This window comes from Phlebotomus papatasi, chromosome 3 (genome assembly GCF_024763615.1).
Source record: "Phlebotomus papatasi isolate M1 chromosome 3, Ppap_2.1, whole genome shotgun sequence".
Taxonomy (NCBI): Eukaryota; Metazoa; Arthropoda; class Insecta; order Diptera; family Psychodidae; genus Phlebotomus; species Phlebotomus papatasi.
The window spans coordinates 78447285-78474431 of record NC_077224.1 but is presented as its reverse complement, the minus strand read 5'-3'; the positions used below and the strand labels follow the sequence as shown (position 1 = coordinate 78474431).

Genomic DNA, 27147 nt, shown 5'->3' with positions numbered 1-27147 from the left:
GTTCGACAAAACTTCAATTGGACAAGGCGGAGAATTTCTGGAGAATCCTAATTGATGGAATCTGATGGGTTGTGTGTGGGGTGTGTGGATTCTGGGGTGAAGGAATTTATGTAATACACATGCCTCATTGCAGAAGTAATCGGCAAAGTAATTGCTGTTCAATAGAGTAGTGGAAGTTAGTCTGGCTTTGACTCACTAGCGCTTTTGGCGCATCCATGAGCAACAAGACCTACTCCTCAGGGGTCCAACTTGGCTCAGGAAATGAATCAGTACAGATGAGGACTCTTGGGGCAAGAGTAAAAAAAGCGGGGAATATAGCTGTGGAACTTGTGATGTTCACCAAGTGTTATGCCCGAAGAATTGGAGCAAATGTGCAGCACATGCGCATAACCTTTAACCTCTTCAATGCTTCTATCCCATTCTCAGGCATGGGGGATATGCTGGGCGCGAAAAGAGGTCGAATATACCACGACAAAATACTCCTCATGAAATATTCATGCATTCCCCTTCGTCAGAGTTGGAGAAGCCGAATGTGTCGACCAGCAAATACGGAGAAATCCAACGATTTTCACAGTCAAACTTCTTCAAGCTGATGTCAGTCTTGTGCCAGTCCTCACATCGGTGATTGCGCGCTTATCTCAATTATTCGCGTAGCAAAAATATCTCTCAGAAGAGGCTTTTTGCAGGTTGAATTGCGTAGAAAGTGTTTTGAAAATAGCATTGCGATCTCTTACCTAAATACGAGTGCATCATATTAATCAACAAATTCAGCTTCAGCATTATTATCCTAAACATTATTATTGCAAAAGTTATTCCTAGAGCTATCTCTCTTTCAAGAGATTTAAGCTGGATTTTCATTTAAAAAAAAAATTAAAAGTGTTTCACGACAAATCCTAAAAGCCAAAGTGTTACCAAACTTACAGTGCTAAAAATGTGCGAAACCTAATAATGGTATTCTGAATGAAGGAAAAAGAATAACAAAGTGCAACAAACTAAACATTTATCATCAACAATTTTTCGAGACAAAAAACTCTCTGCAGAGTTTCCAGAACTTGGAGGTGAATGTTACAAAATTATCTCCCGGTAGGTGGTTAGGTCTTCCATTTCGTATCTGGTTGACCAACCATGGAGCCACTTGCCCTATCCCATTCCCAAGTGTCACCCACAATTCCTCAGGCTCACACCTTGTTGAGGCAAAAAAATCTCGACATTCTGTTAATTTTCTATCTTTCCCCAACACTGTCGCAATTTACATTTTCACACACAGTCCCACCTTCACGCAGTTCTTGTTAATTTAATTATAGTTTCCACACCCGTAGGGCAGACATACACAGGGCTTTTCCGGGGGGACAGATAAGAGGAAAATACAAGTGACTTGTGAAAATAACTGCACTGAGAGGAAAATGATGATATTTTGAACCTGCGATTTTTACAATTTTTTTTTGTTGATCTTTAGTCAGGTTAGGTACCTTTAGTTTACTTACGTAATACATTATGTTTGAAGTTAGCCAATAATTTGTATTTTGGTTTATGTAGTTGTTCTTTAAACTTTTTATTATTGGCCAAATTTCCAACTATTAATGTCTCACTTATTTACTAAGGGTTGGATCTAAAATAATGCAGGACATATAAATATGTTAGTTCGAGCATAGCTGTCAAGGTATTTTAAATAGATGTGTCAAAACCTCCGGAAATTTCGTACCCGTAAATTCGTTTCCGCGAGTGCGTTTTCGACAATTTCATTCTCAGAAATTTTGTCGACGGGTTTTGATTACCCTTATCATATCTGTGCCTTTTTTAATGCTACAATATATAATATTATTAGGAAACGTGTAACTTATGGGAGACCGGGCAGAACCAGGTGGGAAATGATTTTTTTTTTACAAAAATTTGCAATCTCACTTAAGTTACATTTTCACCATTTTCAGTATCCAACACAGATATTTTCCTATTTTTTTCTGTTGTTTTTTTTCTAATTCTTCTCGATTGGTCTTAAAAATAAAAAAGTACCTTGAAAAGCCGAATAGTTATGTTGAAATTTGTTCTTACTAGTACTTTAGGATTTTAACTTAATGGTTTAAAAAGTTATTTATTAAAATTAAAGACATTTGACTGACAGTACCGTACAGCCAGAAAAAAAAAACGATTTAGAGAATTCAAGCTAATTTGATTCAGAATCGTTAGTTTGGTCTAATGGTGTCCACTCACTAGAAGCAATTTCGTCAAAAATTGCCTTTTTTAAAAAATTCTGACCTTTCTGCCTACAAGGATTAGGGAATTTTTTTTAACAAGACATTTTTTTAAAGAAATTTCTCATAGGGTGTAGAGGCCATAAAAGACGATTTGAAAAAAATGAAAACAAAATTTCCAGATATAAAATCATCAACATCATTTTCAACCACTTATTCACTGCTACAAAAAATGAAAGGATCACCTACACTGAGAAAAAAAAGAGAGTTCGATTAACTTGTTTTCCTCATAAATTTAACACTTTTTAGGTGTAAAAATATATCAACATTTTTTAATTTTAATTTTACACCTTTTTAAAGGTTAAATTTACATGAAAAAGGATAACTTTAACCCCCAATATACCTAAAAAGGGTAATATTTACACCGATTTCGGATCAATAATGCAAGATAAAATTAACATTTCCGGATTGTTATTTTAACTTTTTCGGATTTCTCTTAGTGTATGATTCTCTGAAAGTATCCCTGTTTTGACACTTATTCAACTCCGGAACAAATGAATAAAAACAATGAAAGAGTCATTTTCGGTGTTCCCTCAGATGAGAGAAATATTATATGAGTAATAAGTTTACAATAAAACGTAATCTATCGTGGTAAATGTGCACAAAAAAATATCCAGAGGCACTTGTGAATGTTTCAAAAAATCAAACATGATTCATTCTTTTGAAAAGGTTTAAATATGATCCAATTTGAGCCTTTTATTTTTACCAGTGTCCCTATTGTGGTCGCGAGCTTAGGGCCTTGACAGACTTGAGGATTAGCCGAGAGACGGCTTAGCGTAAGTATATTCTAAATAATGGTTAAACCATATTACTATCATTTTCCACTAAGCCGTCTCTCGGCTTAAGTCATAAGTGTGTCAAGGGTCTTAGAATACCCTTCAGGATCCCCCCTTAGGATCCTTCAGGAAGGTGTTCACGGTTAATCCCAAAGCGCTCTAAGGCAAGGTCTGCCCCGAGGTCGATACCTCTTCACAATGGCTTGTAAAATGTAAAATGTCAAAAGAATATTAGTACAGTAGACTCTCTCAAATTCGGGCATTCGGGACCAAAATGTCACTCGAATTAGACAGAAATTCGGGCGACAAATTTTTTGAAATGTAACGATTTTTTATTCATCTGCATACACATATTGAGTTTACATACTCATATATGGAAAATTTAATGAAAACCCCTTAATATTCCAAAAACACATGAGAACAAAGATTAATCATGTCAAATTTGAGCATATTTGCTTTATTTGATAATAATAATCAAACTTGAAAAATGTCAACAATTTTTTTTCAAATTTAACTGCTGCGCGAATTAAAAAGTAACCCGATCTTAAAAGAGCCGAATTAACGAGAGTCTACTGTATATCTAGGAATGCAGGAACAACAACATTAACAGAAGAATTTTTTATACTTGCGTTTAAAATGACTTTAATTTTATTCTGCATAAAAATTTTGATATTGGACTAACCTTGAACTCGTAGTTTCCCCTTAATAAGTTGGCGTTTTGGTCTACGTCGACGGCCATTGGAGATCCGGCTGCTTTCGTTTTCTCGAAGCATAAAGTCGTAAAAAGACTTACCAGGCCGGGTCGTCCTTAATCTTTCGAACCATTGCCAGACCATAGGGCTTATCAAGATGTATTTGCTTGGTAGGAAAGGTACCTCAGGGGTAACGATCATACACCTCATAGTTACAGAGCTCCGTGATCGTTTTTCCTCGCAAAAAGGACCATAATCCATTATAGAATCCTCCTCTCAAACGCAGCTAATGGTCCTAAATAACGATTTTCTAAGGAGCTAAATTTCGATCGAATGTATGAGGGTTAACAAGATCACAGTCCTATACAGTAAATATAGGAGCTTTGTATTTATGCTAAACATACACGTATTATTAATTTCATAAAATTTCTGGAAACCTAAAAGATATTCTAATCCGAAAGTCTTATGTAATTCAATTCAAATAATTCTAATAAAGTAATAGGCCGAGGGATAGATTTCTTAATCCAATGCTAAGGCATTATGTTCGAAATTTGGAGTTGTTTCACTTCCTAATTTAGTATAGGGAGCCTAGGAAACACAGGTTAACAACACTCGCCAGTCGATCTGTTGCCACTTCACAAAATATTTGCAGTCGATCAAAAAGGCGCTCCAAGACAAGATTCTGAATTTGATTCAGACACCTTGTCCTAGATCTGCCCCAAGGCCTACGCCTCCGCGCAATGGTTCGCATAGCTTTTCAGGGCAATCTGTCTTCATTAATGAGCTGAAAATGACCATACCATCGAAGTGTAATCTAACCTCTCAACACGGTGTAAGAAGGGCCTCGGCAGACCAGAGGATTAGCCGAGAGACGGCTTAGCGTAATTATATTCGAAATGATAATTAAACTGCATTTCCATAATTTTCCACTAAATCGTCTGTCGGCTTAAGTCGTAAGTGTGTCTAGGGCATAACTCCTCGACAAGTATCACTTGATCTTAACAGATCATTCCCTTAACCGCTCAATAGTAATTCATCTCAGCAGCTTATTACTCCTGATCTTACTCTTTCGGTCATTACCAAAGTCTCATGGCCATAGGGATGAGAATAGGAATGAGCACAGCTTTAAAAACATATAATTTAGCAAAACGACAAAGCTCGGTCGTCTTCACCACGCTTCTTCCAAGCTTCTTCATTATTGCAGAAGCTCGACCAATCCGCGGTGAAAGTTCCACTTCCATCTTACCATATAGTGAATAACACCCCGAGATGCTTGAACTGCTCCACCTGCTTTAATGACACAATTTTTAGACAATTCTACAATTTTAAGGCTTTTTCAAACTTTAGGCTTAACTGGGATTACCATAGTTAAAGTCATATCAGGGGCCCATCAAGCCTAATAAAAACTGAAGCTATTTTTCACTTTTCCTTGTAAAAATTTCGCAGCCATTGCACCGCGACTTAAATAAATTTGCTCGTAGTTCTTGCATTATTTCGGCGAACATTATGAAATATGTATTTTTTGATAGTTTTTAATACACATTTTCGAAATATTTTAGATTGATTAGTTAATTTTCTTCAGGAAAAAAGTTGCCAATAGTCTTCAGTCACTTCTTTTTTTTTGAGAAATGAAACCTCGACAGGACCCTGGTCATATACTTTCTTAAAAAAGTATTCTGTGTCGGTCAGTCGAATGGTGAACATCACGGATCAAATTGTGATCAAAGTTCAAGTGCAGTGTAACAACTCCCACCTGTACGTGATTTTCCCTGCCATATTCGATACCTGATGAAGAGGACATCCATCCTCGAAACGTCGTAGAGAATAAAATTGTGAAAATCAAGAAAGGTTCAGTGTCTCCGTCTATTTCCTGCTACTTTCTTAAATTTTTTTTTAAAGAAATTATGGTTTAACCCTTTGCGAACGAGAGGGTCAAAAATTGGGATTCAGAAAAATCTTTTTTTTTTTATTTTTTATTTTTTTAAAGCAAAGCTTAACTTTAGTAATTAGTCCGAGGCCTCAAATTTCCATAAAAGAGCCATGTGTTTAATTCATTTGGAACATCGGAAAAAATGAGTTGTCCAAAGCTGGGTCATCCAAAAGTAGCGAACTTTCCCCCATTCACGAATAAGGCCGTTAAATGATTAAATAACTTAATTCCATATTCTGAAATATTAAATTGAAATAAAAAAAAGAAACAAATAGAAAAATAAGGCAAAGTGGAAATAAGCGATGAACGAGTTTAGGTATTGGAGAAAAGTGTATTATTTTTTCATGTTTTTGTAGTTTTTTTTTTTTTTTTGAGTCACATTTCCTTGCATTTGAGCCTTTCCAGTTTAAATAATTATTTTTAATCTAATATCAAAGAATACCCAATGAATTAGCTTGATAAATTAATAAAATTCTTTAGATAATTGTTAAAAATATTTAATTTTTGAAAAAGGCTAGGAGTCTTACGATTTGTTAGTCAATATGCGTACCACTAGGGTTATTTTAATTTAAAAAAAAAACTTTTCTTTTAATATCAGACACCATTAGATGTGTTTTCAAAGTGTTTCTTGAAAATTAATAAAAATCTCCGATCTTTCAAGTATCAAAAGCAAAAAACAGCCTTTTTTTAAATATTTAATCATTCAGCCCATTCAGCAATATATTATATTTCTCCCAGTACAAAAACCACAATGTAACTTGTATATTCCTCAAAGGATTTCTGTTTTAGTGAAACACAAACGATAAGTCTCAAAAGAAGCTTTTACTTAGGTCCTCTTGTAAATTAAAACTTTTATTCCTGAAAGTATATTATTTCACTCTATTCTATATGAATTTTGTGGAAATGTCTTTTATGTTGATATTATAGTAATTCCAAATCTCATCTGAATTTTTTCAAAGTATAAAATACACTAAATATCACAACCGCACGAGTCACTATTGAAATGTAGCAAATAATGGAAATTTGCTCCATGAAGAAGAAAAAGGTGAATAAAGTGGGTAAAATTTATTCACATGCTCTCACTAGTTGTTCAAAGCTTTTCCTTTCTCCATCAAGCACTCTTGTCCCCAGGCAATAATTGAAACATGCTAATTTTAGATTTTCCATCCACACCACTGAGAGTTTTTCTTCCCATATACCGCTGTCGGTAGAAGGAAATTTTCCCACAGTTCTCACAATGCATAAAACATGACCGATTATTCCGATTGTTGTCGCTCAAAGTGCATTCAATTTGCAAATAAAATGCAATTTTAATGATACTTTTATGTTATGGAAGGAAACAGCTTTCTTAAGGGTTGTCAGCGGGATCTTTTGTGCTGGAAATTTGAGATTTTTCATCTTTAGATGCACTTTGTGCCATTTACAGCATCTTGTCTTCATCTTCCAACAATCACACCACTAATTACTCTAACACATTTTCTGCTAAAGCTCCATCCAGAAAGCTTTTCACTGGTGTCGACTGTCGTCTGGAGTGCAGAAAAAGTATAAAAGTGGCCTTTAGGTGTCATCCCCTTCAATTTTCAAATTTACTTTAGATATGTAATTGCACAAGACATTTCCCATACAATTCTCAACTGCGAAACATCTCGAGCCATCCTTGAGAATGCAACAGAGAAATCTCTTCAGCTAAACACACTACACTATGATACAACACATTTGTGGGACCATCTTGAGACACAAAACTTTCACACAACAATTTACGATGGTACCGTGTCAATTTCCAACAAGGAATTTATTTTCACGGGTGGTTTTCCTCCCCCATCCCATCCAAATATCTCCTATATGCATTGACAGGACGTTAGAGCAGGATGAGAGTTTGAGAGATGGTGGAAGTTTCAAGTAGAGATCAGTGAGGCGAGAAAATCTTCCTCTATTTTTCCTTGGCAATAGCACAACTTCATTTCCAATAGGTGATATCTTGAATTGCTCTCATGAAAGGAGATGGTTCTTTAGTGGCAAAAAGTAACTTTGAAAAGGGCAAGAAAAAAAAATAAGAAGAGCAAGAAGCACAAGAAGCTTGATATCTCACCCGTATTTAAGCGACCGGACAGTTTATTCCCTCTATATGTTTCTTTGCCTTTGTTTTCCTAATACGCCCAAGGGGTGGTAAAATGGTAAGAAAAACATTCAAATGTTTTTCTTAGATTAGGTCTCTATACTTAAACATCAAAATTAATACAAAACATTATTATTATTACTACCCTCATCACTTTCTGAGAATGTCTTAAATTTTCGATGTTTTTCTATGTTTTCGATGTTTTATAAAAATATTATAAAATTACATGATAAAACCATGCTGAAATTTACTACAGTTACTCTATTTATCTATATTTTATAATTGAGAAAGAGCTACCCATAGCAAAATTAAGGTACATTTTTATTTTTTCGATGTTTTTTTAATGCTTCTTTTATCAAATTATATGCATTATAAACAGGAAAATATTTAATGCGGATTGTGAAATTATTGTGATTCATTTGGACAAATACAAATTGGAGATGAGCTCCATGAGAAGTCATTAATTTAATTTTAATTTATTTTCATCCAGTAGTTAGTCATTTTATTTTTACAAAACTAAATTTAATTTTTTCACCATAACCTAAAATCTCTCTTGCATCAACGTCACGGTTGCAAAGACACGTCTTTTCTTAATTAGTGAAATAAATCCGAATTTTTTAAACTACTCGTAAGAGTTTTCATTCCGTTCAACGTACCGTCACGTTCACAAGGATTCTGGGCATCAGAGAACGAGTAAAGATCATTTATTGGGCAAGGAGAAAATTTTCTTTTTCGCCGGATAAATAATTCTTTGTTCGTTCACTCACACACAGGTGCGTAAGGGTCCATCAGCCATCCAAGGTCTGGGGGCAATCGTATTGCAATCATCCACACAATTTTCATACTCACAGGTTCGTAGAGATCCCACAGGATCCAGCCTGGGAACGTTCATATCAATCATTCTCACATATTCATTCTCATATCATACACACAAGTTTGTCTCGCGATCACAAATTTCAAGTGAATATAGTCGAAATTGCCATAAAGATGGTAATTAATGATGTATGAATACCTCCGTAAGGAATATGTAAACAGATCTTTAAAATATCACATTATTTGGGAAACATAGAAAAACATAGTCAATAGTATCCGTTTGACCGTTTGACAATATCCATTTGACAATTGTATACGTTTTTAACCCTTTAACGACGAGACACTTTTATGAACTGAAAATCAACAATAAAAATTAAACTGTGAAACATAACCAATGATAAGCCTTACAACTAACCTTGGAAAGTCCAACAGAGTCTGATTCGATGTATTTTGTGATTCTATGAACGATAAGGACAAAAATAGCCCAAAAATTTAAGTAATTTTTCTGACAATACCAATGAATGAAATTCGCCATTTTTGAGCTTAAATATTTACTATATAACAAATACCTAGAGACTTTCAAAAAATATTCTAGATTCCTTCTACCTTCTACTTTACAATTATGTACTGACATAAGAAAAAAATAACTTTAGGTAGTCAAGAAAATTACTTTCTTAATCGCCCTTAAAGGGTTAAATGAAGATTCACGTAGCTATTTTTCTATTTTAAGGCGATACTTTTACGTAAATTCTATAAACTTCTAATAATAATTTCATATATATTAATCCAACAATAAAATAAGTTCAAATTATTATGAACGGCTTAGATATCACGATCATATCGTAAACACTAAGTTAACGTAGGTTTTAGAAATCATACAATATTGGAAGTTTAGAAAAAATAATTAAAATGTGTATGACGTATAGTTACTAGGGGAAGTCTTTTAGGCTTTGCACACACTGAGACATAAGTGTCTTTAGTCTCAGTGTAATCTATCCTCAAATAGGCTCGTAAATCCTGTTTAAAAGTAGTTTATACGATATTCTAATAATACAAAAGAAAACATAGAAAAATGTCGTAAAATTAAGTGTATTTAGTATCTTACTTCCTAGTGGTAAGTCTTAAGTGTGACCTAATGTGAAATAGCCACTAAATTTTCCATAGAAATGATTAATTAAAGAAATACGGGAAAATTCTGAAGTGTTGGAAGCCAAAGTATGTGCGAAGCCTCAGATCCTTCCTACCGACATTAACATAAAATGTGAGATGTATCCCCTGTCTTACACATACGAATTAAAAGAGATCTAAGAAAGAAAGAGATTAGTGTAACTTTTCTATGTTTTATTATGTTTCGATTCAAGCTCGTACTGTAACAATTCTGAAAGGAAATGCAATACAACTATGACCATGCTCAACAAACTGACTCAAAAGCAATTTGACCTTTGCGATGTTTTTCTTTCACCCAAAGTATGTGCATTTTAAATTAAAATATTTTAAAAGTGCCGTAAATTTACGTTTATCTCCAATCTAAAATAGTCTCGTAAATCCTGATTAAAAGTAGCTTCTAGGATATTCTAAGAACACAAAAAAAACATAGAAAAATATCGTAAAACTGATGATAAGTGTCGATTCCAGTTTAGAGATAAAATCTAATAGCTTGTCTGCTGAAAGACAAGAAGATTTATTGCTGTATATCTCTTAAAATTTCCAGATTCAAAAAGTTCTGTAGTTCGTTCTCATCTTGATATCCTTGCCACTCCCTGTGCTATGCTCCCAATATAGCCAATGTGAACAAATTTACTCAATGTCCTTAGAGTGAACAAAGACCTTAGGATATAAAAGATTCCTTTTTCACCCAAAATTGCCCAAAATGAAGCTTCCCGAATACAATTAACCATGAAATTACTCGTAAGTGAGGTCTTTGCCTTGAAAATTTGTACACCCCGTGGGGCAAAAACTTCCGGATGAATCTCTGGGTGGGAATCCAAGTGGAACGTAAAAAATACCCACCACCATAAAGAGCGTCGACACTGAAATATCACAAATCAGACACCCACAAACTTGTGCTGAACTTTTAATCACTTCTTCTGTACTATTCAGACTTTGGAGCAAAGAAACACAAGAGAGAATGGCCGAAGGGGTGAGTTTTTTGGGGGTGTGGGTAGGGGGGGGGGGGTAGGAAGGAGTCAAGGAACTGTAACAAGAGAAGTCTTACTGTATTATGAATAAGTGTATGTTAGTTTTGTGAGGGAGGGACATTCTCAAGCTAGAATCAAGTTACACAAAGTTCCGGTGCCTTTTCTACACCAATTTCTACCCATACCACAGACCCACTTGTCGTGCTCCAAAATACTCCCCACGGGCGCCCTCGAGTTAATCTCTGGGTCAAAATGTCGCCCTGGAATTACAATATGGATGAGGCAATGGGTGGGCAGAAGGTGGAGACCACGTGATATACACACCGGACAAATTTTCCTTACTTAACCAGCCCAAAACCGCCCACCGGCCGAACGGGTAGCGGTCGGCTTCTTCTTTAATACATAATTTGATTTGTTTAACCTTTTGTTCAGTCTTTGGGGGTGGAAAACACCTTAACGCGTGTTTTTTTTTACTATAAGCGAACGGCAATAAAATAGTCACACAAGACGCATATTTTGTCAAGTTGTACTATAATAAATATATATTATTTTGTACATAACATCTATGAATAATTTTGATGTCAATAAACATGAAGAGGGTTGAATTTTTGGGCAAGTCATTAATCTTCCTAAAATGATTGTCTCACTTATGAAATCAATGCCCTAAGTTGGCGATAAAGAAAATGTATTGGGCTTAGAAAGGGAATTTAATAAATTTTGAGAATAGTTAAATAGCGTTATTAGAAATATTTCTCGAAATTTTACTAATTTTTGATTGCTTGCGCAATTTTTGGAAATTAAGAGGCACCAAATAGATTTATCCTTTATAATTTAAACAGGGACTAACTAAAATAAGAAAGACCCCTTGTCATTCTTATTTCAAAAAAATTTGCCCACCACTTAGGATGACAAGAAGCCAACTCAAAAAAAAACATATTTTGAAAGGTAAAAATGTGAAAGTTTCGATGTTCTTATAAATGCTCAGAAGAATAGAAAAGAAGTAAGTCGATTTTCTCTTAATATAAATATACAGTCGGACCTCGATAGAGTCAACTAATTATTTCCAGGCCTGTTGTTGACTCCATTGGATTCGTTGACTCTATCGAAGTCCATAGAGTAAAAAAATAGCTGTTGACTCTATTGGTTATTGACTCTATCGGGGGTTGACTCTATCGAGGTTCCACTGTAATTATTTGCACATAGTTAAATCTTTCATGGTGTCTCTAGAAAAATGGCTCAGAACGAGTTGGCTCTTTGTAATTTCCAAGGACTGATATCAAAGTAAAACTTCAGAAGAGCATTTTCCTACTTTTTTGTTTAAAATAAAACAAAATATCGGCCGTTATGGCGCTAACACACCTTTTCAATTAAGTAAAATTCAATTGATAGGAATTTTACCTCTTACTCTTTCAAATTAAAATAATTTATGTTTATCCCTTTCTGTCAAATGAAAATTGAAATTTCAATATCAAATTTCATTTGACAGAAAGAGACAACTATATCTGATTTGAGTTTGAAAGAGTAATGGCGCTGGAACACCTTTTCAATTGAGTAAAATTCAATAGATTGAAATTTTACCTCTTACTCTTTTAAACTGAAATCAGATACAGCTGTCTATTTGTGTCAAATGGAATTCCAAATTGAAATTCGAAATGAAATTGAAATTTCAATTTTCATTTGACAGAAAGAGACAGCTGTATCTGATTTCATTTTGAAAAAGTTAGAGGTAAAATTTCAATTGATTGAATTTCACTAAATTGAAAAGGCGTGCCAATTTAAATTGAAAATAAAATTGAAATTTCAATTTTTATTTGACAGAAAGAGACAAACATATCTTACTTCAGTTTGAAAGAGTAAGAGGTAAAATTTCAATCGATTGAATTTCACTAAATTGAGAAGGTGTGCCAGCGCCACTAGATCCTAAATTCCGGAGACCCATTTGAAATTCCTATTTTTGCAATAGGCACAATTGAGAGACCGCTGGGGTAAATTGTGATAATCCGAAAACTTCGAAATTTTATATATTGAAAAAATAAAAGATACGGAAAATTTGAAGTGTATCTATAGATAATCCTTATGATCTTTCTCAGAAGCCCAAAAGTTTCAAATGATTCGAGTGAATCAATATTTGCCACCAAAAATATTCATCCCAGAATTTTTGAGAAATTTGCCACAAAAACAATTTCAGGAAAATGGCTGCAAAAGCATATTTTTCTTCGACATAGAGGAAAATTTTATATAAATTCTCTATAAATTTTTCTATTTACTATAAAAATGTTCCTATAAAAAATTTACTATAAAAAGGCCTCTCAGATATTATAAGATCTCAAAATAAAATAAAATAAAAATAAATAAATAAAATGTCTGTTTTGCGACATGTTCCTAATGATACCTTTTCATAGATAAAAAATAATATTTCAAATAAAACTGTATATATAGGGGAAAGTACTCTCCCTTCGAACGTTCATGCCTTCGAATAATGTGAATTTTCTTTTAGTTTTCCTAAGAGACTTACACATTTTTATTAAATATTAGTTGGTTTTTCATCAATTGTTGATAATTCCGTGATAATTTAGTGTAAATCTCTTACGGAAAACAAAAAAAAATCACATTATTCGAAGGCATGAACGTTCGAAGGGAGAGCACTTTCCCCTTATATTGAATGTTTAAAATTTTAATATAGAAAACAAATCAAATAGAAATTATTATATTTTTAGTCCAAATAAAACAAGTTTAAATTCTCAATTTAGGCAAAATCAATGTGAGATTTTTCTCTTTTGAATTTCATATCCTTAAAAAGTATTTTAAAGTTAATGGAGTTTAGTGCGTTATATGAATGGCAAAAAGTAAATGGGCATAAATATTCAAATTTGGTCTGTATAATATTATTATAATACTTTGGTCATTAAAAAACTAAGTAGTATCTAAGATTGTTCATTGTAAAATCCAATAAGTTTTACTGGCAATAAACAAATGAGCAGTAAAAGGTCAGATTTGGTCAGTTTGGCAAAAAAGAAATACAGCTTTTCATTTTGTCTGAAAATATTTTAAGTAACAATTGTATAAATTATAGGGAATGTGTTTAAAATTTAGGACAGGGTATATATAATATAAGGCATAATGTCCTGTGTTTGAAATTTAATATTTTTAATAAAAATCAAAGTCTTTTGTTACTTGCAGTGTTACTTGGAACTTTGAAAATTATTTATCGGTTCTGATTTTCTTTTTCCAAAATTGATATTAATGCATTTCACCATGAGTAATGCCTAACGCACAATAACTTTTGTTTTGTAAACATGTTTTTGATATTTCAATGAGAGTGAATGAGATTTAGATCTAGTCATCTCGCTCATTCTCATAGAAAATTTTGAAAACATGTTTACAAACAAAAATTATTGTGCGCTGGTTATAATAATACAGATGTAAATTTGACCGTACTTTTGGATACCTTTCCTGGAGTTTATGACACTTTATTTGTAACTTTGGATAGCCAATATTTCGTAATAGGAGTCGCGATCTGGTTCATTTCAAGAACCCTACTCTCCATGTTGATCTCCTTCACGACGAAAAACCATAAGAAATAAATATTATTATAAAATTATCAAATGAAATTTTTTATCGACGAAATTTACTTTTTTCACTGCTCATTTGTCTCTGTTATAATATAAATTACACTAGACTCTCGCTCAATCGGCTCTTTTTCAATCGGTCGAAAAATTTTGTTGACAATTTTCACGTGTAATTATGAAGCTAATTTGCTCAAATTCGCTGTAGTTCTTCCTATTTTATCGTGATTCTTTATAATTCAGCGCTTTTTGTGGAATTTACAAAGGCTTTGACGTCCAAAATTTATCGATAAACCGGATGACATTTTGCCCCAAATACCCAATTGAGAGAGAGTCTACTGTAAACCTTAAAAGTTAATTCAAAATTTTAAAGCGAAAAATTTATTTTAGGATTGTAGATAAATACATAAAAAAAATATTTTCTTTAAGATTAAAAGCAAAAATGTTCAAAAGAAAAGTATTCTGAGGGTGGAAATATAACAAGGATGTCACCACATTTTGCGTAAATTTCAAAGATATGCTAAAAACAAATCACAAATATCGATTTTGCCTGAATTTTTTATTTGGTTCCGCATAAACGAGAGATACCCTTTTGAAACATTTTTTTTTCTTGCTGGTGAAAATATTCAGCTATACGAGTATGTATGTAAATATTGTAAAACAGTAAAAATCAATTTCTCACCATCATTCAATACTTGTTCTCCATCCCTCAGTGGCTGAGAATGATTGGAGGGAAAAAAGAAACGAGAGTTGGGTGTAAATGGAAGAGGATCACAAAATACAATGATTCAATTTCCACATTGAGATTTTCCATGGACAATTTTCACGAGTATAGTGTATGGGAAAATCCTGTTGCTCCAGCTGAAAATTCTCTTATTCTGTATGGTTCTATATTTGCCCCAGAACACCATACAAAATATTTTATTTATTTTATGAATTTCACCATCTCTCTCATGCTTATTCTGACTAAAAGTGCATTGAGTGTTTTTAATTAATAAAAGAAAAACCTCCTTGCAGGTATTAAAGTTCGTGGTAAATTGATAAAAGTGATCACAGCGGAAGAAGTGGTGGGAAAGCAGCAAAGAGTTGATGAAATAGTAACTAATTTAGTGAACATACTGTAGAAAATGAAGAATTATTGTCACCAAGAGAATGAAGACAATCTTCTCGGCATATCATCACGGAAGTAGGAGAATTGCAGGATATATCGCCATAGTACTTCATCTTGAGTGAAGAAAAAATTGGGATTATAAATGACTGTGAGTTGCTGTGCAAGAGGAAGAATCAGCAGTCTTTTGGATATGAGACAAATAAAGATGTGGCCCATCATCGTACTTCTGCTCCTCCTCACTCCAGGTAAGTCACCATGTCTTTTTTTTTCACACTAAACCCTCCAAGATGCATTTCTTCTGGAGTGCTCATGATGACTTCCATTTGTCATATTAAATTTAAGACATAGAAAAAGTAGAAAATTTTAGTACCATTTTGAACGAGTGGTTCTTGTTCACCGTTTTACCAACTTTTACAAAAAAGAGAAAATATTGAAAGAATACCATTGTTAAAAAGTCAGGAGATATATAGTTTATTTTACTAATTGAAATAAATCAGTATGAAAAAGTAATGAATTAAGGATAGCACAGAGATAAATTTAGATTTCACAAAGTAATTATTATACATATTGTATTGATCGAAGTTCTATATGTGAAGAGAAAATGTTTAAAATCTTAATTACTGATACATACGACTAAAGGACTTCTAATTTGTTTACATTAAAATTGTAAGTGTAAATTTTTAATGTTCGTATCTTCAACGGACTTTGATATTTCATTGAAACAACTTGAATCTCCCTTCCTATGAAAAATCTTTTGAAGTATTTATGCCAGACTTATTTATTACAAGTTAGACAATTGATTGACAGGATATACTTGAACTTGCAAGTCGTATCGCAAGAATTCAAGAGCAGATTCTTATGCCAAATTCTATATGTTAAGTCTAAATTGGATATTTAACTTCAATATTTGAAAGTGATTTAAAACATTTTGTACTGAGAAATTTGCATTTAGGAGTAGAGAAATTTTTATTTTACATCTCTTCAGCATATAAAAAAAAAATTCTCAAGAAACATTATCCTCCTCATATCGCTCATTATTTTAGGGGATCAACTCGGTTATAAGGTTTCGATGAGCTTTGAAATTAAAATTTCATAATTTCTCTGTATTACTTTTATATATAAATAAATTTATTTTACTTCTATAAATAGGGGAGACTAGGGCAAAGTTAGTTCTGCATGGTATTAGATATTAGGATATTGTAGTTTGCCTTACAAGGAATATTGAGGAAACCATAATTTTATCGAAGTAAACACCTTTCTTCCTATTCTTTAATATATGTATTTGTAAATCTAATACTAACATTTTTGTGAATCATACGTAATGAAAAATTTCATTTGGTGACTAATTTTGCCTCCGTCACCCCTACTTATCTTTAATAAATCCAATCTTCAGGTTGATTTTTCCAAAAAATCGTGACTGATATCACATTAGAGCAGCTATGCCATATGCTTAAGCCTTAGGTCTGAAGCTCATATAATTTCCGTAAAATATAGAAGAGACTGAGGCAAATTTGTCAAAATGGAGCACTTTTTATTTTTTCACGAGCCCTCACAAAATTTAATCGATTTATAATACTTGTATTCTTATAGGAAATTTACGCTCTACAACTTTTCTGAAGATTACTTGTCTATGTTGTACGTGTTAACTCTTTCCGGACCGCAGCATATGCTGCAAGCCAATTTCACAATTTTTAATCAAAAATATCTAAGCTCCAAGAATTAATTGAGGTCCTACAAAAAATATCTTACATTTGGACATCCTTATAGTTTATAATCATCCACAAGAATCGGATTTTTATCAGTTCTGAATAATTAAAAAAAATTGTTTTTCATAGAAAATACATATGCTTCTTTGGGTACTACAGTCCCAAGAGAGACGAAAGAGTTAACGAAAAATGAGACTTATTTAAGTTACTCAGTACTTAGTACTGATATTTTCTGTAGGGATAAAATTCTAAAAATAGGGTTCAAAAATTCATTTTTTTTTTATTTTCCGTTCCTTGTTCGAATTCCTTAAAATCTTGTACGTTTAAGAAGGCTCATGAAATCTATCTATGGTAAAAACAAATTGAAAAAGCTATCTCCTTTATTTTAGAAAATACTCAATTTTAAAATTTTCTATTTGGAAACTTTTGAACGAGTCTCCCATACCCAATCTGTAGAATTACAGGGACACGATTGTGCTCATTTGCGGAAAAACATAGTTTAACACTTGCAAACATTAACAGAGTTTCATTGTTTTCATCATTGACATCAGAGAAAGATCATTTGGTTAAAACTTTTTTGTAAATAATTAATAATCAAGATGAATAATTAAAAATGTTTAATAAAAAATCTAATTTTGGTAAGGATAATATCAAAAATTCATCATAGCTTCTTAGATTTCCCTTTGTCAATATAATTTCATTACATACCAATTTTCATTTTTATTTAATATTTTTTTGCCAAAGAACTTACAGAATTTGTAAAAAAATAAATAATGTCAAACCGTCACCAACTTTGTCAAGCTCTTAAACTTTTGAGATTTCGAGCACTCTACGAATTTTCTTTCGAAGATGAATTTTAACAATTGCGAAAACTATAAATGTTAATCGGAATGCAAGCAAAAATGTAATACCTTTTAGTATGAAAAGTCAATTTTTATGTCTAAAAGTTATTATACTTTTGACTACATCCCGATTATAAGACTTGAAGAGTCTTATAGGAGGAAAAAAACACTCATGGGCCAAGATTTTCCGCTGGCCGAACTGTGTGGCCCACCTCACAGCGCCATGATCACACACTGACTGACATCAGGCGATCACTGACGTATATCGATCGATTCAACACGAAGTGTTGAATCGATGACTCGACTGGAATTTGAAATTTAATTTCAAACTTCTGTTTCTAACCGCTATAATTATGAGGTAGATACCACGCAGAACACCACTTGGCATTGGGGAGAGGTGCGTAAGCACCAAAAATATTGGGAGAAAGCTAAAGTTGTATTTCTGCGTCTTACACGATCCATATAAATACTTCTTTCGAAACTGTCTTCTTTATGTTTAGGGTAAAATTTGGAATTTCAGGCAATGCGGAACTTCGAAACTAATTAAAACTTCAGACAACTCTCTTAAAACTCGCTTATAAGAAATCAATTGACTAATATTCAAATTACCCTAGAGTTTCCTTCTAACTACATTGTTACTACATTATTAAAGTTTAAACTTCCAAATTGGCTTGTCTAGGATTCCATAATTAACTTTATAGATTAACACCGATTTAAACGGAGTTACAAATCATCTAAAAAGAAGAATTTCGAACAGAAAAGTATACTTCGCTTTACACTTTACCACTTCATTACTAGGGGAAACTGAGGCAGCACTAAATACGGGGTAGATGAAAAAGTGCAACCTTTTTGATTAGATATTAGACTTTAGAGGACAAGACCTATATACATTCATAGAAAGTCTACAGATCCTTGTCCACGAAAGAAATGGTCGCCATTAGTCCAAGCATTATAGACATAAGTATCAGTGTTTCGTACTACCCCATGTTTCCTACTGCGCTACTCTCCCCTATTTGACTCCTCTCACCATTGGCCTCTCAAATAACACAAACTCAAAATAAAACCCGTTTGCATTAGGTTTGTTGCATGTTTTGACCATTTTGAATTACTTTTTCAAATGTAATTCATTCTTTTTGAAAAACATTTTTTTTTGTATGAAATTAAATTAATTATCTTTTTTGAAATATATAAATAAGATCTACCGGTTACATGGAGCTTATTTCTAATAAGATAAATTTTGAAAAGTAAGTTTTTCTATCATTTTTTCCACCTGGTTACCCAAACATACATGAGGCAACAAACTTTTGGCACTTTCTGTAGCACTAAGAAAAACTACAGCAAATTTAGACTTATTTGCTTTATACAAACTTAACCAAACTTGAAAATGTCAACAAGCGTAAATGTAACTACCGGCCGAATTAAAGTGTAGCTTGTTCTAAAAAGAACCGAATTAGCGAGAGCCTGCACTCTGTAGTTGGTTACATTTTTCAAAATTAGATCTATCTTCAAGAAAATTACATTTCTTTACGGTAATTCATCTGAATATAATGTTCCAATTAAGGGTGGAATCAAAATCTTTGGTAAGATGACCGCCCAAATAAAACTTTCCATAAATTTTAAAACGTCATGTTTCTTAGAAAATGCAGGACAAAGTTTTAAGTCCCAATTTAAACTAGAAATAGCATAAAATGTACAAGTATGTAACTGAGATTTTTGACTATGGATATCGAAAATTGTGGTTGCAATAATGTAAAATACTACCCATGTGGGTGTAGTGTATATAAATAAATAAAATCCCGCAGAATCCTAGTGGCAGACATTTTCATGCATGACATGACATTAAATGACGCTCTCTCGCCTTCTTTATGATGTTCTCCGATGGCAAATGCTCAGATTGACGGGTTATAATATAACGTAATAATATTTTTCCCTATAAAATATTCAGATTTTTCCCTCGAAGTTCGCCCCCTTTTTTTGGTTCAAGCTTATATTCCATGACTTGCGGTGGCACAGATAGAGAATTTTCTTCCGAACACTTTTCCTCCTCCATTGGTCACAATGTCTTCAAAATGCAAAGCCGTGGAGAGGAAATCGATAAAGTAGCATGGTTTCTAACCCAGAAGTTGGGAGAGTGGCAAAATAAATTCACAAGACATGGGACAGAGGCGATGAATTGACGAAGGTCCGTCTACCTGCCGTCAGCAATTGTTGCCTGTTAACACGTAAAGGAGCCTCCGTAATGGTTTTTCGCTGAGTTGTGGCTTACCCCATGCTGGCAATTTATCCCTAACCTACACTTCTATGCTTCGTCTTCAATAATCAAGGATTTTCCTTCCTTAGTGGAAAGGACCGCACCTTGAGAATGTTGTCCAAGACAAAATTCTACATAAAGCTCTCTATTCTACATTATTCAAGTCCTTCCCGGTAACAAGGATGAGACATTAATTGAAACAGCAAAAGTGAAAAGTTAGATAACGTGTACTGGAAAATGGGTGAAAAATTAATACTTCATTGATTTTGAAGAGAATAATTTATGAAAAATATTGGGACCAAGTATTTTTTGCACTAGACTGGTGTTTTGTTTATTCTGTTATACTGACCTATCTACTCGCTTATAGTGTCATTCATCTATTTGACTTATTCTTTCATTGGAATTTTTAAATATTAGTGCATTATAAAAGACAGAAGCATAGCTTCACAATACTAAGTCAAATTTGCTGAAATTATATTGTAATATTTCAGAACTTAAAAGCAAAAGTATGTTTCAGGTTCTACCCGATAACACACGTCGATCAATTAGAATGTCATATCGCTCGATTTATTTTTTTTATAGTTCGCAGCAGAAATGTAAAAAATGTCTCTCAATGTGTCGAATGATTTTGATCAACAAAAAGCAATATTCGGAATGAGTGTTGGTTCAGCAATTTTCGCGACAGTTGCTTGACATTGACACCCTACTCTTAAAAAAGTTTTGGTCAAGGCGTCAAGGGTTTGGTCTGATTTCATAATGAATAAAAAATAAATGTGAAATTTATTATAAAGGGTGTCCCAAAAATCACGCAAGATTTAAAGTTAGCGGCATTTCTGAAATAAAGGTCCGCAACGAATAATAAAAATACTTCGTGACAGTTTATAGATTAGGGTTTTTAAAAATGCCATCACTAAATACCACACCAACGCCTTTTTGTTCTTAAAAAATATTTTTAAAAAAATTAAATAATTTGGTTCGAAAATTGGTCAGAAAATTGATTTAATTTCGGCAACTATGAAGAGTCTAATTGAAAAATTCACAGAAATGAATCAATTTTGGAAGCTAAATACACTTGCCATCCAAAAACAAGCCCTTCAAATGATTAATAATATTGAAACGTTACTGATACTGGCGTTCGATATCGCGAGCGAAATGATGACCGAGTTTATGAAGCCTAAATTGGAGGATTTGTTCAATTATAAATTAATTAATTATTATAATTCATTAATGGACACTCAATGGGTAAAGTGGTAGAGCACTCGCTCTATGATGCAAGTGTCTTGGGTTTGAATCCCCTTCAGGTCACCAGAAATTTTTCTGGCGTCAAAGGTGTTCGAAGTGCACGAGCATGGGACTGACAACCTCATCCCGTACAAGAAAAAATAATAATGCATGTCTAGAAAAATACCCTTGCGAGAAGGCGTAGTTCCCTCATGGAATGTTGTGCCAGCATTATTATTATTATTATTATTAATTCATTAATATTGAGGACGTGTGGCTTTAGCATGATAGTGTGACATGTCATATAGCCTATGAAATAATGCAATTCCAGCATAAGACATTTCCTGATTGTAATTTTCTCTTTTGGTGATTATAGAATTGGTCCCTTAGATCATGTAATTCTAGACCATTACATTTTTTTATTCGGTTATTCGAAGTCACAAGCCTAAGTCAACAAGCCTACCTATATCCACCTCTGTGCATTAAAAGAGAAGTTTTAACACTGCATCATCGAAATTTAGGCACATTTGTAGAAATATGTCAGGGAAACCTTCGACGAAAGAATTCATATGCCAGCAGTGCTATGGAGGTCAATTATTGGATGCGATATTTAATAAACCCTATCTTATGTACTTTATTTTTCAATTTATAAAAAAATTTAATTGAGAAAAAAAGTGTTTTTTTTTTTATTTAAATCTTGCGTAAATTTATGGGACATCCTATATAACCCGGTTAATTTAAAATATTTGTTGTATTCATAACATATTCTAATTAATTATAAGAACTTTTTAAAAGATCTTGAAATTTCTAAGCCGGCTGCATCGGATTGAATCGATAAAATACCCGTAATTGATGTATCTTTCTTAAATATTTTTTTTTATTTGTTCGAAAACTTGTGACATGGCTAGACGCCATACGCTAAGAGAAATCAACTTCCAGTCTTCAACAACTGCCCATAAGACAATCTTATCTAGGACGATCTTATTTCCTTTCTCTTCCCAACTCCCTCCTGCCCTTCCAAAACCATGTTTTTTGGTTTACTACGAAAACGTCTCCTAGATTCTATTTCATTTTGAAATATGTTTTCAAAGTAAATATTTCGTTTTTATTCACCAATGTCCGAAAAACATTTCGATATCGAATTTTCGAGGGTCAAAGTTAAACATTTTTGGAAGGCCTATTTTTTCAACAGATTTGCTTAAATTTGGATTTTTTGAAATATATTGAAATTTCCAACGAGAATGGATCAGCCTTAATCGGTAAATTAATGGATGAAGTACTCGTAATTGATAAACATTCTCGAATTTACCTTTTTTATTTTTCTATATACTTGTTAGGGGAAAGTGCCCATGCTTTGCATGGTCCCAAGCTTCATAGTAACTAAATTTTTCCTGTGTTTTTCAATAATGGTAATCGCACCCATATTTTAAAAACTAAAAACATTTACTTTAAAAAACATTTATTCAGAAACATAAGAAAAATTTAATCATTATGAAGCTTGGGACTTTGAACCGTGCAAAGCATGGGCAGGACATTTTCCCCTACTCATATACATTCTAAAATGTGCTTTCCTTAAGCATTTTTATATTACATAAGATAATATTATAGAGAAATATTATGAGACAAGGTAAGATTATACACGGACTGCCTTTTCTCGTTAGTTTGTGCACTCCGTAAAACTGTTACGCTTTGCTATCTATTGTGCTACAACGATCTACAGAAACATTTCGTCCTTGAGTACTGCTTAGTAATATTCAAAAGAATATCAAAAAGCAAAACGACTGAAGATGAGATGTTGGTTACGATAATTTTTCAAACTGTTATTACTCAAGTTGGATAATTCAATGTTGGACAGTTAAACATATAATTCATAAAATGTTATACAGAATTTTAAAAATCGTGATATTTGTGCAAAAAAATTCATTAATACGTTTAATTAAGTTTAATAAACAAATTTAGTAGTTCTGGAAAAGTTTTAGAAATACTGTGCAACTCCGATAGTGTCAACGTCAACCTATAAAAATTTTAAATTCTCTGACATATAGGGTAAGTGTGCCAAATTCCGGCCAGCTTGCAATTTCGGCCACCCATTTTGTTCCTCGAATTTTCATGAACTTTTAGATTTTACGTACTCTAGAGATTATACAATGCAAAAAAATAACAAAAAAATGTAGCTTCGACAAACGAGATGACGCGAAAAAGATATTGGAAGAATGCCCGAAGGGCAAGGAACTATGAGAATGAAGGTGGCCGAAATAGGGCACCAAAGCTATGTCTATATTTTTATTCATTTTAAAATATATTCAGAATGATTTTAGAGTAAATAAAGAGGCTAGACTCTTTACAAGGTTCCAAGTAACGGTCTTACAAAAGAAAAAAGAAAAAAAATCAATTCGTATTTAAAATATTACATTTCAAACTTGAGACTTTGACGCTTGCATGCAACTATGCTGAATTTTGGCACACTTACCCTATATTCTGGGTAAATATTTAAACTTTTGAAATCTATTTGCAAACTAAAAGCTGAGATAACTACTATCGAGTGAACTATCTACATCACAATTACATAAAACTGCAGAGACGAATGATACAAACGTGTTGACACTATTGAAGTTGTACTTGGACTCAAAAAGTCAACGTAAAGAAACGTAGTTGTATGAATCTTGGTATGATTTGCTATTATATTGTTGAATATTTCTGGTGCAATGAATAAGTCCAAGAGACAAGTTAGTTAGTCCAAATATCTCTCGATCCAAAAGATCGAAACGATATATTTAGTCCCTTCAGTGAAATTGTACTGTATATAGGTCTATAATTTATCAATCAATCAACTGTTTTGCTTTGCCAGATCAGTGCGAATATTCGATTTTAAAGTTTAAAAAAAATTATGAAATATTACTTTTACTCAATCAACTAAATGAACTGGTTTTATCAGAGTTTAGGGTCGAAGGAACGTTTGTTCGACAGGGAATCCCTATTGACACTTTTGTCAAAACATTGAAAATTATTTAATGTATCTAGTAAAATATAGTAACGTTTTTTCTGTAATATACCTTTTACTATAAACAGAGATGTTCAAATTTCATATCCCAAATATTACAGAGTAGGGTGTCAATAGGTGCTGACACGAGTTCTTAAAGTGTCAGTAGACGTTCCTTTCACCCTATCTATTTTTGTTCTTGTTTTATCTTATTCTAAAGTGTTTATTTTTAGAACGCTTAACTCTAATTTCTGCTTATCATTCAGAATCTTTAACAATATCCCACGAAATCCTTTCAGCTTGCATGTATGATATTTGCCATGGAATATGATTTTATGTTAATCCCAGAAGATAACTGAGAGAGCAATATCAGCTGCAATAAGATTCTCTATATTTTTATCAATTCCTTGCACAACTCGAGTCATCCAGTAGAAAAAGATTTTGCATTATATAAAGCAAAGAAAGATGGAAATTGAAAAATTGACGAAAGAACCCCCATATATCCTACTTTTCCGTCATGCAGACAAAAAGAGTTAACAAAATTATTGTACGTTTCTATAACTAATGCAATAAAGTACAAAAGGCGGTGTTCTCGGGGAAAAAAAGGAGGAGAGTTTCAGGAGTGAAATATGGTTTTGGCATTTTGCTGAGCGCAGCGGCTCCCCTTGGGAATTGGAAGGATGAGCGAGAAAATGGGTGAATTTGGTATGTGAAATGGGTGGTTGGGCAGGGGCGAGAAAAAAAAACATAGAAATAGCATCGGGGTTCCCCTCTGTTGGCTGTGAAAAAACTCACAGCGATGAACAAATCTTCCTATTTCGGCAGATTAGTGGAAATGTGAAACGCATAAATCACCAAACAACGGACTAGTGGCTTCTCATAAAGTGTTCGCGTCGAGCAACAAATGATGCTTTCTATTCGACATTTAATATGTATTCACAACATGACGAGTTACACAGCATCCCAAACAGTCTTCCTCCATGGGATACACTTGCTATGGGAATAATTAATACACGCAGAAACAGTCCATATCAGTGGCGGAACCTGACCCCTTTCCCACTCCTTCTCTCCTCCAAATTCTTCACCCACAGATCATTGTGCTGAATCTCAAAAAGAGATTAATGATTTTTTGTGCTGTCACTTTGAACTTACTCATCTACAAAATATTCGGAAATAGAAAAGGGTGGGGCAATTTCAATTTGTTCGTTTTTTCTCATACTTATATTACTTATATTTTATTTTTTCTTATTTACCAAAATGATATTCTCTTTATAAAATTGTAAAAATGTAACAGTCTTCACTGAGTTTAGTTTAGTTTAATTGATTATTATATTAATCGTATCGAAAGTATCTCAGTTTCATTCAATTTGCATCTATTTTATAAAAATGCTTGTATAATATTAAAATATTCAATTACTTTTTTTTTAAAGGTGAGAATATAAACCTATTTAAATTAATTAAGTATATGCTCAATATCCTTTCACAGACAAAAAGTTGTTCTGAACAATTCTGCCTCGGTCTCCTCTATATTTTTTTTCTGACACTGTATTCTTTTAATTCTTTCCGTACAGAAGTAGATCTTGAAAGATTCGAAAATCTATTTGAAGATCCAAAAAAGAGACTTTCTTACTTCTTAATACTTTCGCAAGGTGGCATAAGTTACATCCTGTTCGAATTTCGAAGTGCTCAAGTGCCAAAATGTGACGGTCTTCACATTATGTTGTGAGGAAAAAAACAGAACAACGGCACTTGCTGTTCTTGTCCCATTATTTAATCAATCCATAATCACTGAGTAACTCTTTTGCCAGCTTTTTACTATGATATTTGATAAATTTTCCCCACCTTGTTCGAAAATTTAGTATGAAAATTCGAAATTGAATTTGAATTCTTCGGACTTCAACGACTTTTTGTGCAAATAGAGTTCCATTTACCTTTTATCCAAGGCACTATTGGAGAATCAAAATCTACTCCTGTTTGGGCTCAATATGTGTCTTAGATAAGTTGATGTTAAGGAAAATTTTCAAATTTCGAATTTACCTAATAGGTTATTGCATTATAAAATAAAAAAAAGAAAATTAAAATAAACATGAATAAGAAATAAATAAAATTGAATGGATATAATAAAAAAACAATTTAACGGAGTTATTTCTTATGCGTGAGATCGGAACTGAATTAGCCAGGGGTAAAATAGACAGTATTTTCTAGTTTGCCTTAGAGTGTACATTCTAAGGTAAATTCTAAAAAAAAATTATAAGTGTAATTTTACCATAAATCTTCCAATTCTGCCATAAAGTAAATATAATAATAGTGTTATTGTTTATTTTAAAAATAATATCTCGTTTGAATTGTTATAAAAAACGAGTCGAAATCGGAAATTATATTAACCTTTCAAAAATGTTATGCAACCATTACTACACTCCTTATACTCAGTTTTTAGTGGTACATATTTTGAAAAAAAGAAAGCTCTTAACACTAAACCCACCGACTGTTCTTGGTCATTTTTTCTAGCGCGCTCGGTCAAATGACAAACCGCGGCAGGGTAGGATACCCTACAATTTTTTCTTGGAAAAGAGGAAAAAATAATATTTAAACACTGAAAAATATATCAGATACATATTTTAAGAAATTCATAAAGTTTGATAGTGAATGTATTGTTCAAATATGTGTTAATTTTAAACAGTTTTTAAACCGGTCAATTTGACCGGGTTTTGGTAGTTTTAGTGTTAAAAACAATGAATATTAAATATTTGTGCCTT

The 27147-nt window shown here is 32.8% G+C and overlaps 1 protein-coding gene across 2 annotated transcripts in view; it reads left to right on the top strand.

Annotated features, from left to right (window-relative positions):
• The first annotated feature begins 572 nt into the window (after positions 1-572).
• LOC129805899 (uncharacterized) overlaps positions 573-27147 on the top strand; it is a 304927-nt gene continuing 278352 nt past the window's right edge. Inside the window, exons 1-2 of one of the 2 annotated variants that reach the window (XM_055854137.1) lie at positions 573-1058; positions 15298-15636. In XM_055854137.1, coding sequence (XP_055710112.1) covers positions 15534-15636 — 103 coding nt within the window. In that variant the 5' untranslated portion in view covers positions 573-1058; positions 15298-15533. Of the gene's footprint in view, positions 1084-15297; positions 15637-27147 lie in introns of both variants that reach the window. The other variant, XM_055854138.1, reaches the window with a different exon arrangement.